Here is a 15,707-nt window from a genome sequence, read left to right as displayed (position 1 = left end):
TTACACTAAATTTTGATTACAGTTTCCCTCCAAATTTTATTTCAAATGAAAAATGTATCTGGTTGATTTGTTTTTCCCTATTCATTGGCTCTTTAAGATAAATATAAGTGCTTATGAGGGTAATTGCACAGGAATAGAATTTCATGGGGTTTGTCTGTTTTTAGTTTAGGTTAGTAGTTATAGAATTACTGTGGTTTAGTTAATTAAAATTTATTGATAATTTATTGCCAATGTTTATTGTGTTCAGCTGAAGTTCTTTATTATTTCAATCCACTTACATTCATTTGTTTCTTATTGTATTTAACTTTTCTGTGTGGAACCTCATATTCCTGTATATTGGTGTAGAAATTGCAGGTTTTTCTTTTCAAAGTTGAGGAAGATCAAAGAAGCAGATTTTGGAAAGGGAAGTATAGGAAGAACATCAGTTACAAATGACTATTGCTGCCCAAGTTAGATATGGGTATTTCAGAACAGAGACTTGGACTATCTAGAAAAATTTAGGAGTAGATAGCATATAGACCTTAGTTGAAGTTGAATGACAAGATGAGATCACCTCAGGGAGTATAAATGGAGATAAGAATAGGTACAAGAACTGAGCTTTTGAAATTCCAGTGTTTAGAGGTTGGGAGATGAAGAAGAAAAACCAGCAAAGGAGACCAAGAAAGAGTAGCTCTTACATCAACTATACTTCAATAATAATAAAAACAAATGAGTATATTAACCAAAAAGAAAAGGAAGAGCAGCTTTTCTGGTAGAAAGAAAAATAAGAAATTCTGATATCTTAGATGTCAAATAAAGAGGAAGTTGCAAGGAGGAAGGAATAATCAACCCAACTCTGTTTATGTATCAAATGCTACTGTTTGTTCCAGTAGGATGGAAGACAAATATTTAATAACCTGAAGATCCATATGTGACCTTGACACGAGGTGGTGGAATTGAAAACCTAATTGAGATTGGGTTTCAGAGAGAATGGGAAGAAAATTGGAATTAGTAAAATATAATTTTTCCCCCCAAGTTTTGCTTTAAAAGGGTTCGCAAAAATCCACTGTAGGAGATATTATTTGGAAGTTTGTATTGGTTAAATAAAACTTAAAAACATAAAAAAAAAAAGATTTTATTTATTTATTCATGAGAGAGAGAGAGAGAGAGACAGAGGCAGAACTAGGCTCCATGCAGGGAGCCCGATGTGGGACTTGATCCCAGGACTCCAGGATCACGCCCTGGGCCAAAAGCAGGTGCTAAACCACCGAGCCACCCAGGCGTCCCAACTCAAAAATTTATTGCCACATTTTTCTGATATGTCTTGTAAGGTTGAAAATTTTTATATGTTTATTATTGACCATTTGTATTTCCTTATCTATAAATTGCCTGTTCATGTACTTTGTCCATTTTGCTAAAGTATATATTATCTTTAATTAATCCATAGGAATTTTTTGTTTTGTTTTAAATATTCTCAAAGAGTTTCAGACAGATTGACAAACCATAGCCTATAGGCTCTGTTTCTGTCAATAAATTTTTTTTGCAATATAACCATGCTCATGTGTTCATATATTACATATTGTTTATCACTGCTTCCTGCTACATGGACAGAGTTAAGTAGTTGCATCAGAGACCATATGGTCGGTCCACAAGACTGAAAATATTTATTTTTTCAGTGGAAAAATGGAAAAAGTACATTTTTTCCACCTTTATTTTATGAAGTCTTATTTAAGATAATGGTTATCATATAGGTATTAAACATCTGCTTTGTCTCAGCTCTTTCCCAAAGTTTTTAGGGTTACCAAAAATAAAAGATACAGTACCTGCTCTTAGTTAGCTTACTATTGTCTAGTCTAGCTGAAAGGAAAGAATGCCACGCGTAGAACTATATATGAAAATGGTCTAATTTGCAATAAATCTGTACTCAGTACTATAGGAATTATAGCAGAAACTATGAATGAGGACAGATTCTAAAAAAAGACAGTCTTAACCTACGTCTTTGGATGAGTTTCAGGCATCTCTTGAAGTACTTGAGATTATGTAAAAGATGTCTATGTACATGGGCCTTTGATTATTATTCTGGGTTAAAGCAGATCCACTCTCAGATTTTATAGAGGCTTTGTGAACAAAAAATTAAACATAGGGGCCTTGTTCCTTTCTGTAGAACCATTTTTCTTATCCCAAGTTCTTTCCACTAAATAAAACTCACGTATAAATTTTAATTCTATTTTAAAATTCCAATAACTGCTTTAAAGTGTTGAAAATCTAGCCATTTCTTCCAAGCATATCTGGAAAATGGGAATTGGGTAATACGGGGTTGTTGAGAAAATGGAAGAAGTTCAAGCTAAGTTTGATCTATTTATAAGAGGAGAGGGAGCTAACATACACATAAAAGAGATCAAATTGGCAGGCCAGTTGCTCTGCTGTGTTATGGCTGATCTGGCTTGTAGTTACTCTGATTGGAGCCATAATTATGTTTTTTGAGTGGAGCAATAATTTTTCAAATAAAAAGCAACCCAGTAATTCAATGTCTCTGGATACTCTGGGGACTAGGAAGCTCAGGAGTCACCATCCTCAGTATTCCAATCAAGAGGATTTGGAAAACTATATAGAAAAAATTGCTTTATAATGAGTTTGGAATCCACAAGGAAGCAAAAGAAATTTTCATTTCATTGAAACTGGAGTTGGAGGGATGAAATCCTAAAATATTTCTAATGAGTATAATTAAATGGAAAGTTAATTTTATAATATTTATTTTATATATTTTCCATTTATTTATTTTTAATACTTTATTTTAAAGTTTAAAAATAGTTTTAGTAGGGGTGCCTGGCTTCTAGAGAAGAAATGCCATTTCAGAATCTTTGTATAATGTTATATTCCTTGTGATTATGTATTTAATTTTGGTTGCAGAATATGATGAAACAGCATGCTTTATTGAAACCCCTGGGGAGCGAGCCAGTTGCAGTGGGGAAGTTGAACTTTTGTTATCTTTATAATAGCTTATCCATTTCTATTTTACGAACTATCTTACAACTATTAAAGTAACTTAGTGATTTAATGTGCCTGGTTAAAATGTTAGATGTTTTGAATTTGGCAGTACTTTGTAATTTTTTTTTTGAAATTATCACTCTTGTATTGCAGTTTTAATAGTTCAATGTAATGGAATCTAAATGTTTTACAATAGATTTTAGTTATCTACTATTGACAGTAAATTACTAAGTAAGATTCTTTTAAAATTTATACTGTTAGTTTTTCCATGTTTAAGAGCTTTTTATGAATTTGTAGGAGCATTTTTTAAAAAAGATTTTATTTACTTATTTGACAGAGAGCCAGAGAGCACAAGCTGGGAGAATGGCAGAGGGAGAGGGAGAAGCAGGCTCCTCACTGAGAAGGAAGTCCAATAACACAGGGCTTGATTCCAGAACACTGGGATCATGACCTGAATTGAAGGCAGACACTTAACTGCCTGAGCCACCCAGATGTCTCTGTAATGTCATTTGAAAGTGGACTTGGTCATTCATTTCTACCAATCCATGCCATGCTCCCTTTTTAGTCCTAAAATTTCATATTTTGAGACTGATTTTGTAGAAGTTTATTGACTGGATAGATAACACTAAAATTATAAATTAGAATGAGCTGCTGTGAATTCTAATGGAAGTAAGATTTCCTTTTCCATTTTTTTGTTATAGCAGAAGTAGAAACTAATGAAAAGGACAGCAAACCTGAGGAAGAAGAGCAAGTAATAAATGAAGATGAAAGACCTTCTGAGAAAAGTAAGCATGTACAAAAAACCTGAACTAGTTTAGAAAAATAGTAATTCATTGTTTCTTTTTTTAAGGCTGTGTAATATATTTCCTTTCTATGAGATGATTTAAAAAGTTTGTGGTTTTAGTAAACATAATTAAATCATTTTGTTATTGCTAACCCAAGGATTTTTAAAATTACTATTTTATATACTTTAGTATTTTATTTTTTTATACTTTTCATTATTCTATAAGAAAGATGTTTAATATTTAATAAAGTACTACCTTAATGTATTGAGGTAGATTGTTTTAGATTTATGTTTAGAGCGTGAGACTATAAAAATTTTGTCAGGGGTGATAGAAGTCAATGACAATCCGTGTCTGTCTCCTTAAGTTTCCTAAGTTTCACAGGAAGGAGGACTTGATGGGACTGGGTGTCGTTAGGTTTATAAGATTATCATTGGACTAGAAGTCAGTAAACCTAGGTTCTGTGTCTCCTTGTCATTCTGGTTTCCATGTCTGACTATATAAGTTATGATTGTAAGAGAAGTCCTAGAGTAGAACTGGATTTAAAAGTAGGCATATAGATACATGGATATAGAGAAAAGCGAAGAGGGATACTTATGGTCACATAAGGATGTTTCCCTTTAATAAGTAGAGATTTTAGTATTTTTATTTTTTATATATTGAAAAAAAAACAGATGATCTCATGAATGTTATCAGTATTTGAAATATAAATTTTCTAAGTGAAGATCTTTGAATATCTTTACCAAATTTACTTTTATAATGATAGAAATTTTATTATTTTTATTTACTTGGAATTCATTATGATATGTTAAGAATAACTAGCCTTGAGTGCCTGGGTGCTCAGTTAATTAAGTGTTTGACTTGTGATTTTGGCTCTAGTCAAATTCTGAGAGTCTTAATTTGAGGGTCCTGGGATTCAGCCCTCTGTTGGCTCCCTGCTCAGCAGGGAGTCGGCTTGAAATTCTCTTCTCTCCCTCTGCCCCTCCCCCTTTGCAAGTATATGAGTTTTTTTCTCTCTCTCAAATAAATAAATCTTCAAAAAGAAAAAAGAATAACTAGTCTTATGTTATTTTCCTAAGGCTAATAATTAAGAATTTTTTTTCTAAATTTACTGAGAAAAAAATGTATTGAAGAGGAAGAATTAAATAATTAAATCTTTGTACAGTTAGAAATCTATGACATGAGAATGAGTATTACATTTTATCAGAGGACTCATGTTCACTATTTACCTAAGGGAATGAATATGAGATTATTTCTTCTAATCTCATATTGATATATTAGGTGATTCTCCATCTTAATATACTTCCAAGGAAAGAATGTTTTATGTTTATGTTATACATTGCTTAGTCATGAGGGAGTTCTTGTGTAGCATATTGAAAATCATTTCAAGTTCAGAGTTTAAAAGTTACCTATCCACTTTTCTAATTTCAAAAATAATTCATAAAATAACTGATTGAAATAATATTATGATAGTTAGAAATAATATTTTGTTGAGAACAGAAAAGAGGCATTAGGGTCTATAATGCAAACCTGACTAATCATTATACTTTTTGTTCTGAGGTGAATTTTCTAGAAGAAAACGTTCTAAATCAGAGGACATGGACAATGTACAGTCTAAACGTCGTCGATATATGGAAGAAGAATATGAAGCAGAATTTCAAGTGAAGATTACAGCTAAAGGAGATATTAATCAGAAGCTACAAAAGGTATTACAGATTATAAGTTAAAAACCATATTAAATAAAAAGCATGACTGTTTTTATTCTTTTAGGTTTTTGATATTATTTTGTATTTTACTGACATTTAGGTTTTTCATAGAACTTGAAGAAAGTGGTTGATCTTATTATTCTTAATTTAATTTTAAAAACTTTCTGATTCTTAAAGAGTTCATATTTTTTTCTTTTATATTGAACTTTATTTTTTTAAAAGATTTTATTTATTTATTCATGAGAGACACACAGAGACAGAGAGAGGCAGAGACACAGGCAGAGGGAGAAGCAGGCTTCATGCAGAGAGCCTGACATGGGACTTGATCCCAGGTCTCCAGGATCATGCCCCGGGCCGAAGGCAGGCGCCAAACCGCTGAGCCACCCAGGGATCCCCTATATTGAACTTTAGTGGAAATATTAGAGTCTTATATTTTAATCTTCTTCATAATCTTTTTTACTTAATCTTTATTATAAGCTGATTTCATGGTTGTAAGTTCCTACTTTGTAAATCTTTGTTATGTTCTTTAGGCTCACTGTTAAAAAAAGTAGAGACAGAGCTTTAGAATGACTAGGGAGGGATCCCTGGGTGGCGCAGCGGTTTGGCGCCTGCCTTTGGCCCAGGGCGCGATCCTGCAGACCTGGGATCGAATCCCACGTCGGGCTCCCGGTGCATGGAGCCTGCTTTTCCCTCTGCCTGTGTCTCTGCCCCTCTCTCTCTCTCTCTCTCTCTGTGACTATCATAAATAAGTAATAATAATAAAAAAATTAGAATGCCTAGGGAAAGGAAGAATTTAAAATACAGACTTTGAAAACATCTGCCTATATCTATTAGACTAGAGTTAGATAGAAATAAAAAAAAATATATATATATTTTTTTTTTCCCAGAATGTGTTAACAGGTGTTTATGACAAATGCTTTTTAAGAGGAATATGAAAGTTGAGTGAAATTAATTTTTTATAGTCTTAAAGATTTAATGATAAAATTATAAATAACAGGTTTTAGACCAGTGTCCTTCTTCCACTGATATACAGTATATTCACATGAGAAAAAGGCAATTAATTTGTGAGGCAATAAAAAGGTGCTGTTTTGGGATCCCTGGGTGGCGCAGCGGTTTGGTGCCTGCCTTTGGCCCAGGGCGCAATCCGGGGACCCGGGATCGAATCCCACGTCAGGCTCCCGGTGCATGGAGCCTGCTTCTCCCTCTGCCTGTGTCTCTGCCTCATTCTCTCTCTCTCTCTGTGACTATCACAAATAAATAAAAATTAAAAATAAATAAATAAATAAAAAAAAGGTGCTGTTTTTCTTTAAAAGTTTGCTTTTAAAATTTGTCATGTGGAAGTAACAGTGCTTATTTAGTCCTTTTTTTTTAAGATTTTAATTTTTTTTGTTATAGATCCATAAGATTATGTAAATTGTAAGGTATTTAAAAGTATTTTATAGAAATTTCATAGTGCAGTGATATTCTTAGTGTCTCACCAAAATATCTGCAACAGATTAGAAATTTTAAAAACTGGTCCTTTAACTGACCTCCTTTGAATCACAGTAGAAGGTGTTAGAAATAAATATTAAAACTTCAATTTAAAATTATTCATAAAATTTCACCTTCTGGAAATTATAATCTCACCCTCTGGAAATAAAAAGATTTTATTTATTTATTTGACAGAGAGTGAGAGAGTATAAGCAGGGGGAGCAGCAGGCAGAGGGCAAGGAAGAAGCAGGCTCCCTGCTGATTAGGGAACCTGATGGGGGCTTGATCCTAGGACCCTGGGATCAGGATCTGAGCCGTAAGGCAGACGCTTAACTGATACTGAGCCACCCAGGTCCCTGGAAATTTTGTTTTTATGTAATTCTATCATAGTAGATATATATGTAGAAGTAGAGGCTTTCAGCAGATAACATTGTGTTCTGAATGCTGGCATGTTTTCACATTAAGCTAATCAATACATTAGTACTGTCTTATTAGTCCTTAAGAATGTTTACTGTTTACTGCTTGCTAAAATGTCTTCCTTGCTGTAAAAAAGAAAAATATTTCTCTTTAGGTTGTACAGTGGTTGCTGGAAGAAAAATTGTGTGCGCTACAGTGTGCTGTATTTGATAAGACTTTGGCGGAATTAAAAACACGAGTTGAAAAGATTGAATGTAACAAGAGGCATAAAACAGTTATTACTGAACTACAGGTTTGTATACTGATTTGAATTGTATACCCATGTGTCATTATTTTTATAACTTATTTTTGGAGGTACATTTTCAAAGTTAATTACAGTTAAATTACATTTAACTGCTAAATATTAGAAGTAAAAGGAGTCACCACTAGTTTGCTGGGACTGCCATAAAAACAGTACCATAAACTGGCTGCTTAAACAACAGAGAAGTACTGTCTCTTAGTTCTGGAGGCTAAAAGTCTAAGATCAAGGTGTTAGAAGGATTGGTTCTATTTGAAGGCTATAAGAAAGAATCTCTTCCATGTGTCTCCTAGCTTCCGATGGTTTACTGATGGTTTTGAGCATTCCTTGCCTTATAGAAGCATCACCCATGACTGGTTGTCTTCATATGGCACTGTACTTGTGTTTGTGCCTAAATTTCCCCTTTATATGAGGATACGAGTTATATTGTATTGGGCCCACTCTACTCCAGTATAACCTCATCATTACTAATTATCTTTGTAAAGACCTCTCTTCCAAATTGAGTAATATTTTGAGATACTTGGGATTCAAACTTCAATATATGAACTTTTCAGATATATGATTCAACCCATAAGAGAGCCTTCGTCACTGAAGAAAGGCTGATATTTTTTAGCATAAGTAGCAAAAATATTTATCGTGATTATTTTTATATTAACCCTTTTTCTGCCATGGATCTTGGGTTGTATTAGTTTATATTTGTTTTCATTTTTTATTAAATATAACTCCACATATTCATATAGTGTCTGAACTTCTAAATAACTGAAATGAACATGATAACATGCTGTAGTAATTCATTTTATTCCAAGACTAAGAAACTGGAAGTTTTTCTCACTACATTCATACTGTCATAAGTAAATGTGTGGTTTCTACTAGGCTGTCTTAAATACGAACATAGTCTATAGATGCTGAGTTTGCAAACCACTTATAGAGCCTTACTTTATATGGAAGGAAAAGTGGTCCATGAAAACAAAGTCACTGTATTCTGGTTATAAAATAAATTGCAACCAAACGTGACTAGAATTTATGTATTATATTTCTTAGCCTAAAAGTTATTTTCTTGGTTTCATATTTTTAATTTTGTTTGAAGTGTGACTTTTTATTTTTTTATTTTTTTTGAAGTGTGACTTTTTAAATAAGATCTTTGTAGTAATTTTGTAATGTACCATTTAGGACATTACTAGTCATGTTTCTTTTATTTTAGATCTAATAATGAAAGTATTGTTTAATTTTTAAACTTTATTTTACTCATTTGTTGAGAGTTTTGAATTAGAATTTTAAAATGTTTGAAGACTTAAAAGTGATTTTGTTGTTTCTCATTTTGTGCTTTTAAGATCTGAGACTTTGACTTCCGTATTCGCATGTCACATGCAAGTCCAGATCTCATAACACTCAATAAACTTTTCACTTTGATATTTCTTGGTAGTCTCAGAATCTGAATCCTTTAAATCCTAAACCAGTCTTTTCTCCACAAATAAATCCCCATGCCATTGTTCCTCTTACTTGTAATTCTTGAATTCTTAGAACAATCTTCAAGGAATATCTTCCCATTTTTCTTCTCATTGATAATTTTTTAGTTCTTGGAAATTGATTTCTCTCAATCATTTCACATATACAGTGGGATGCCAAATTAACTTGTTAAATTTCTTACTAAAGTCTATCTTTTGCTTGCTTTCACTTTTCACAAGGCCCAGGTCCACTTACGGGTGGATTTTTTCTGTAAAGATTAAGTATAGTACTGTAAATATATTTCCTTTGTTCAATTCCTTGATTATAGCAACAGCCTTTTGCATGATTACTCTGGTTCTACAGGCCTTGCTGGTCCTTCCCAACCATTGTGTTCACCTTTTTAAAACACTGTTTCATTCTTCTCCATATAGTCCAGATTCCTCAAATCTTATTTATTTTTGTATTTTTAGTTTTTTTGGATCTCCTTTTTTGGATCCACTTTTCCTAATACCTACCAGTTGCTACACTACTCTACAGAATATCAATGTTCATAGTATTTTTATTTTAGGCTTTCAGTTTCATATTGTTTCTCCCATTACTTAGCTATAAGGATCTGCCCTTACTATGCCATTTACTTAAATTTTACTGAGCTCAATTTAGTCCTCTCTTTTTGTGTTGTTCTAATATTTAGTATTTTATGGAAATAAAATTCCAATAACAAAATAACCATTCGAGTTTACAATTCAGTGGCATTCAGTTCATTCACATTGTTGTGTGATTGTCATCTCTATCTAGTATAAAACATTTTCATCAAGCCAAAAGAAAACCTTATGTTACTCCCTGTTTTTCTTTCCCCTAGTCCTTGGCAACCACTAATTGACTTTCTGTCTCTGCTGATTTACCTGTTCTACACATTTCTTATGAACAGAGTCCTACAATATGTGACTTTTTGTGTCTGGCCTCTTTCTCTTAGCATAATGTTTTCAAGGTTCATATACAATGTAGCATGTATCAGTACTGCATTCCTTTTTATGGTTAAGTAGTATTTAATTATATCTGTATGCTATTGAAAATATTTGTGTGCTATTGAAAATAAGTAGGTATTCAAGATGTTAAGTGTAATCTCCAGAGTAATCACTAAGGAAGAACTAAAATATATATAGCTGTGTAATATTATGGGTATGTATTATATAAATAGTTGACTCAAATAATACAGGGATTGTGGTGCTGATCCCCTCCCCTGGTGTAGTTGAAAGCCTATTTGTAACTCTTTCTCTCTTTTTGGTTTTTTTAAAGAGAAGTAGGAGAGATGCAGTAGTGGGGAGCTAGAGAGAATCTTAAGCAGGCTCCATGCTCAGGAGATCATCTCACAACCCTGAGATCATGACCTGAGCTGAAATCAAGAGTTGAATGTTTAACCTGCTGAGCCACCCACATGCCCTGTCCATGTATAACTTTTGACTCCTCCAAAACTCAGCTACTAATACCCAATTTTTAATGCATTCTTTATTGATGGGCATTTGAGTTGTTTCTAACTTTTAAGCATTGTGAATAGCCCTGCTATGATCATTTGTGTACAAGTAATTTTTGAAGACCAGTTTTCAAATCTTTCAGGCATATACGTAGATGTGGGTGGCTTTGTGGGTCATGTGGTAATTTGTTTCACTTTTTGAAGAACTAACTAATCAGCTGTCTTCTGGAGTAGCTACATCATTTTACATTTCCAATAGCAAATTGTGAGAGTTCCTTGCTAACACTTGTTATTTTCTCTTTGTTACTGTTTTTATTATATTTGACTGAGTGTGAAGGTGGTATTTCATTGTGGTTTTGGATTGCATTTTCCTAATGATTATTAATGTTGAACATCTTTTCATGTGTCTGTAGAACATTTGTGTATCTTCTTTAGAGAAATATTTATTTGTCCTTTGCCCATTTTTTTCTAATGCTTTTATTTATTTTGTATATATTTTTTTATTGGAGTTTGATTTGCCAACATATAGCATAACACCCAGTGCTCATTCCATCAAGTGCCCTCCTCAGTGCCCATCACCGAGTTACCCCAATGCCCAGCCCACCTCCCTTTCCACTACCACTTGTTCGTTTCCCAGAGTTAGGTGTTTCTCATGTTCTGTGACCCTCACTGATATTTCCCACTCATTTTCTCTCCTTTCCCTATTTTTTATATTCCCCAAATGAATGAGACCATATAGTGTTTGTCCTTCTCCAACTGACTTATAATACCCTTCAGTTTCATCCACGTTGAAGTAAATGGTGGGTATTTGTCGTTTCTAATGGCTGAGTATATTCCATTGTATACATGCACCACATCTTCTTTATCCATTCATCTTTCGATGGATACCGAGGCTCCTTCCACAGTTTGGCTCTTGTGAACATTGCTGCTATAAACATTCCTTTACCCATTTTTAATTTGGGTTTTTTGCCTCTTTGTTGTTGAGTTATAAGAATTCTTTACATATTTCAGGTATTGAACACTTAAGATATATGATTTATAAATATGTTCTCCTATTCTCTAAGTTTTCTTTTTGCTTTATTGATAACGTAATGTACCTTAATGCATAAAAGTTTTAAATTTTGATGAAGCCTATAGACAGCATATAGTTGGATCATGGTTTATTATCCACTCCTGCTGAAGTCTGGCTTTGGATTGGAAGGTTTCATCTACTTACTTTTATTCGAAGTAGCTATTGATAAGGAAAGACTTCTGTTTTTTCTTCTAGTCTTTTTGTTTTTTAATTCCTCATTACTGCCATCTTTTGTCATTGATACATATTTTTTTCCTCTAGTGTACCATTTTGTTTCCTTACATGTTTTCTTTTTGTGTATTTACTTAATTTTTTCCTTAGTGATTACTCTGGAGATTGCACTTAACTTCCTTTTTTTTTTTTAAAGATTTTATTTTTATTTATTCATGAGAGGCACAGAGAGAGAGAGAGGGAGAGGGAGAGGGAGAGGGAGGCAGAGACACAGGCAGAGGGAGAAGCAGGCTCCTTGCAGGGAGCCCAACATGGGACTCAGTCCTGGGTCTCTAGGATCAGGCCCTGGGCTGAAGGTGGCACTAAACCACCGAGCCACCCGGGCTGACCTGCACTTAACTTCCTAAATTTATACCTACTTATTTTCACTAAGTATACAAAACTCTTTTTTCTCTACAGCTCGGTCCTGCTCATATTTGCTGTTAACTCTCACTGCTGGATTTTTTTTTTTGATACATCTATCAATATCTATATCTATATCTATATATCTATATCTGTATCTATATCTATATCTATCTATATATCTGTATGTATATTATATATCTGTAACAAACAAAAGATATATATGTATGTGTATGCGTATATATATCTATATATATATATAGAGAGAGAGAGAGAGAGAGAGACCATGTATACAAGGGGAGGGTTAGAGGGAGAAGCAGAGAGAATCTCAAGCAGGCTCCACACCCAGCACGGAGCCTGATGCAGGGCTGGATTTCACTATCCTCAGATTATGACCTGAGCCAAAATCAAGAGTCGGATATTTTTTTTTTTTAATGATTTTATTTATTCATAGAGACAGAGGGAGATATAGGGGTAGAGACACAGGCAGAGGGAGAAGCAGGCTCCATACAGAAAGTCCGACGTGGGTCTCCATCCCAGGTCTCCAGGATCACATCCAGCTGCAGGCGGCGCTAAACCACTGTGCCACCAGGGCCGCCCAAGAGGTCGGACATTTTAACTGACTGAGCCACCCAGGCACCCTACTGCTGAATTTTTTATTTCACTTATTATACTTTCTGCTCTAGAATTCTGTGCTTTCTTTCTGGCTCTTTGATATTCTGTTTGGTGAGACATTGTTTTCCTGGTTTTCGTGTGTGTGTGTGTGAGTATGTGTGTGTGTTTTTAAGTTTAGCTCTTTGAACAGATCTTCAATTCATTTAAAGCCTTTGTCTAGTGAGTCTAATACCTGAACTGTCTTTCTTTTCATTATTTTTTCTGCCAATGGCCAATACTTTCTTATTTCTTGTTTCTTTGTATGCCTCCTAATTTTTTGTTGTTGAAAATTGCATATTTTGAATTATTGTAATGTGTTAGTTCTGGGAGTCAGGATTTTTCCCCCCATTACCCAGAGTTTGTTGTTTGTTGTTTTGATGACTTTTCTAGACTATTTTTGGTAAGTATAGATTCTTTGTTTTATGTGGACACTGAAGTTTGTATTTCATTAGCTGAGTGTTCAGGTGATGTTCTGACAGTTACCTTAAATGCTTGGAGTAGAATAAAGAAAAAAGAAAGAAGAAAAAGAATGCTTTCCCAATCTTTGCAGATTTACTCCTTCAGTACAATTTACTCTATTCAACTTGGCCTTATCCTCACTTCCTGCTGGCTTAAGTGAAAGTTTAGGGTCTTTTCAGGCCATTTTAGGCTTTTCTTTCCTGGGCATTTGCATAGTCTTCTTGATTTAAGAGCTTTTAGAGTCGTTTTATGCCATGTGTCACCTTTACCAACCTTTTTTCCTCAGGCTTTTCTATCTATTGCTTATCCAAATTGTTGTCCTTTGCCCCAGGCTGCTCTGCCAATACCTTTGCCTTTAAATCTTTTTAGGGAGAGCTGTCTGAGATGCTGCTCCAGCCTTTAGAATTATTCCAATTGGGGGAAACAAAGGCTGTCCTTTGTGTTTGGTCCTTAAGGGAGTTGCCAGTGAAGATAAGGTCCATATGCTTCCTGTGGCACTAGAGCCTGAAGCAGGCATTCTGTTATCTTCACAGCTGCTGCTGCTCTGGGTGTGGGGAATAATGAATCCACAATCTAAAAGACAACACTGTTCTCTTACTGCAAAGTAGCAGCTTTATTTTCCCCCAAGTGTTTCCTTGGCTATTCTGAGTTTTTTGAAGTAGATCCCACTTCCACGCCCAGTGTAGAGCCCATCATGGGGCTTTAACTAATGACCTTGAGATCAAGACCTGAGCTGAAATTAAGAGTTATATACCAACTGAGCCACGCAGGTGCTCCACTGTTCTGAGATTTTGAGTAGATTCTAGAGTTGTGCAAACATTGATTCTAACAATGCTTGTCAACTCTTTAGTTGCTTTTAGGAAGGGACTGAACCCTGAGATAACCTACTCAGTCATTTTTGGTGATGCCGCTCTGTTCCAGTATTTTTATTATTACTTCTGAGTTCTCCAGTGTCTAAAGCTTATATATCACATACTCCACCAAGTAATTATATAGTTTGCTTAATTATTTACTGTTTCTTGGTTACACTTGACAACAAACGTTTTGAAAATCCAACTTTATTTATTTATTTTTTTTTGAAAATCCAACTTTATATATATTCTGTATCATTCCACAGCAGTTGATGAATACATCTTCCTGATTTGCATATATATATTCATTTATTATATTTGACTGACTTTGGCAAAATCTAGTATGAGTTTTATAAAATTCAGAATTAAAACATTTGAAAATAAACAAATTGGGTTTAGATATTTTGCTGTCAGGAATAATATAATTACTAATTTTAGTATTAGTGTCCTTTTTTTTAAAGACAGCATTTATTAAAAGAATACATTTTTAAGAGACTCATGATCCTTTTGCAATACTGTAAAACTTTACTATATATTGAAAAATTTGGTGAGAGTAGAATTGTGTTAGGTAGAATTTAGAAGAAAGTTCAGAAGTTCTCTTTCCTGATAAAATTTTTAAAGTATAAATTTCTCTAGATACAGGAAAGTAGATTTTTATTGATTTTCATAGTTATTCTTTTTCAAAATGGGCTAGTTTGGAATTATTGAAGATCATTTTTAAGGTCTTAATAATTGTGATATGACTTTTATCCATATCCTTTTATTAAAGCGTATTTTAAATTATTGGCTCCTTTTATGTGTACTAAACATATTTTACAGTAGCTGAAAATAATTTTCAGCATTGGAATATCTTATATATTACTGTAAGGGATTGGATTGGTTGCTTCCTGAATCATGAAAAAGTTTTGTGAATTTTTACTTTTTCAGAGATGTTAAATTGTTAAGTAAATCTCAAGTTATTTCCATGATTTTAATTATTTTTTAAGTAAAAGGTTGTATAATTTTTAGATTGTATATTTCTGATGCATTGTCAAGATGAGAATTATAGTAACTTCTAAGAAAGTCTTAAAATGCAGAAAGTTGTCATTTGCTGTGGAGTCAGTTGCAAATGTGTAATAAAAATCGAAGTTATCAACAAATATTTAGCTTTTCTACCCCCTCTGAGACCGTAGCTCCCCTAAAACATATTTCCGGGTAATTTGAGACAGGAAGTAAAAATGGAAATTCTCCACTTTCTAGATAAACAGTGTAATTAAAGTACTGCATATCAAAACTGTAAGTTAAAGCCACAGCAATATTCAAAGGGAAATTCACAAATTAATTAATTAATTAATTAATTAATTGATGGAAATTTACAATTTTAAATTCATTACTACTAAATAGGAAATTAAAAGAATATTATATGTTCATCTCCAGTACTAGGAAAAAACAATTGTAAACTAAGCCCCCACAAGGAAGAAAGAGTTAAATAACAAAAAGCCTAGCCCTTTTTGAATGTTGAGCAATGAGGATAAAACTTTATTTTTTCATGAAGATTTAAA

The 15,707-nt window shown here is 33.5% G+C and overlaps 1 protein-coding gene across 11 annotated transcripts in view; it reads left to right on the top strand.

Moving 5' to 3' along the window:
- The window catches only part of LOC112665425 (activating transcription factor 7 interacting protein), a 111,724-nt gene that overhangs the window by 60,488 nt on the left and 35,529 nt on the right, over window positions 1–15,707 (top strand). For 9 of the 11 annotated variants that reach the window (XM_025455162.3, XM_025455160.3, XM_025455165.3 and 6 more), the window contains 3 exons: window positions 3,669–3,752; window positions 5,310–5,455; window positions 7,497–7,634. In XM_025455162.3, coding sequence (XP_025310947.3) covers window positions 3,669–3,752; window positions 5,310–5,455; window positions 7,497–7,634 — 368 coding nt within the window. The remainder of the gene's footprint in view (window positions 1–3,668; window positions 3,753–5,309; window positions 5,456–7,496; window positions 7,635–15,707) is intronic. The other 2 variants (XM_035706998.2, XM_025455157.3) reach the window with 1 other exon arrangement.

The sequence above is a fragment of the Canis lupus genome, chromosome 27 (genome assembly GCF_003254725.2).
Source record: "Canis lupus dingo isolate Sandy chromosome 27, ASM325472v2, whole genome shotgun sequence".
In the NCBI taxonomy this organism is placed as follows: domain Eukaryota; kingdom Metazoa; phylum Chordata; class Mammalia; order Carnivora; family Canidae; genus Canis; species Canis lupus.
Note: the sequence above shows the minus strand (reverse complement) of the source record. Positions and strands in the feature narration are given on the sequence as shown.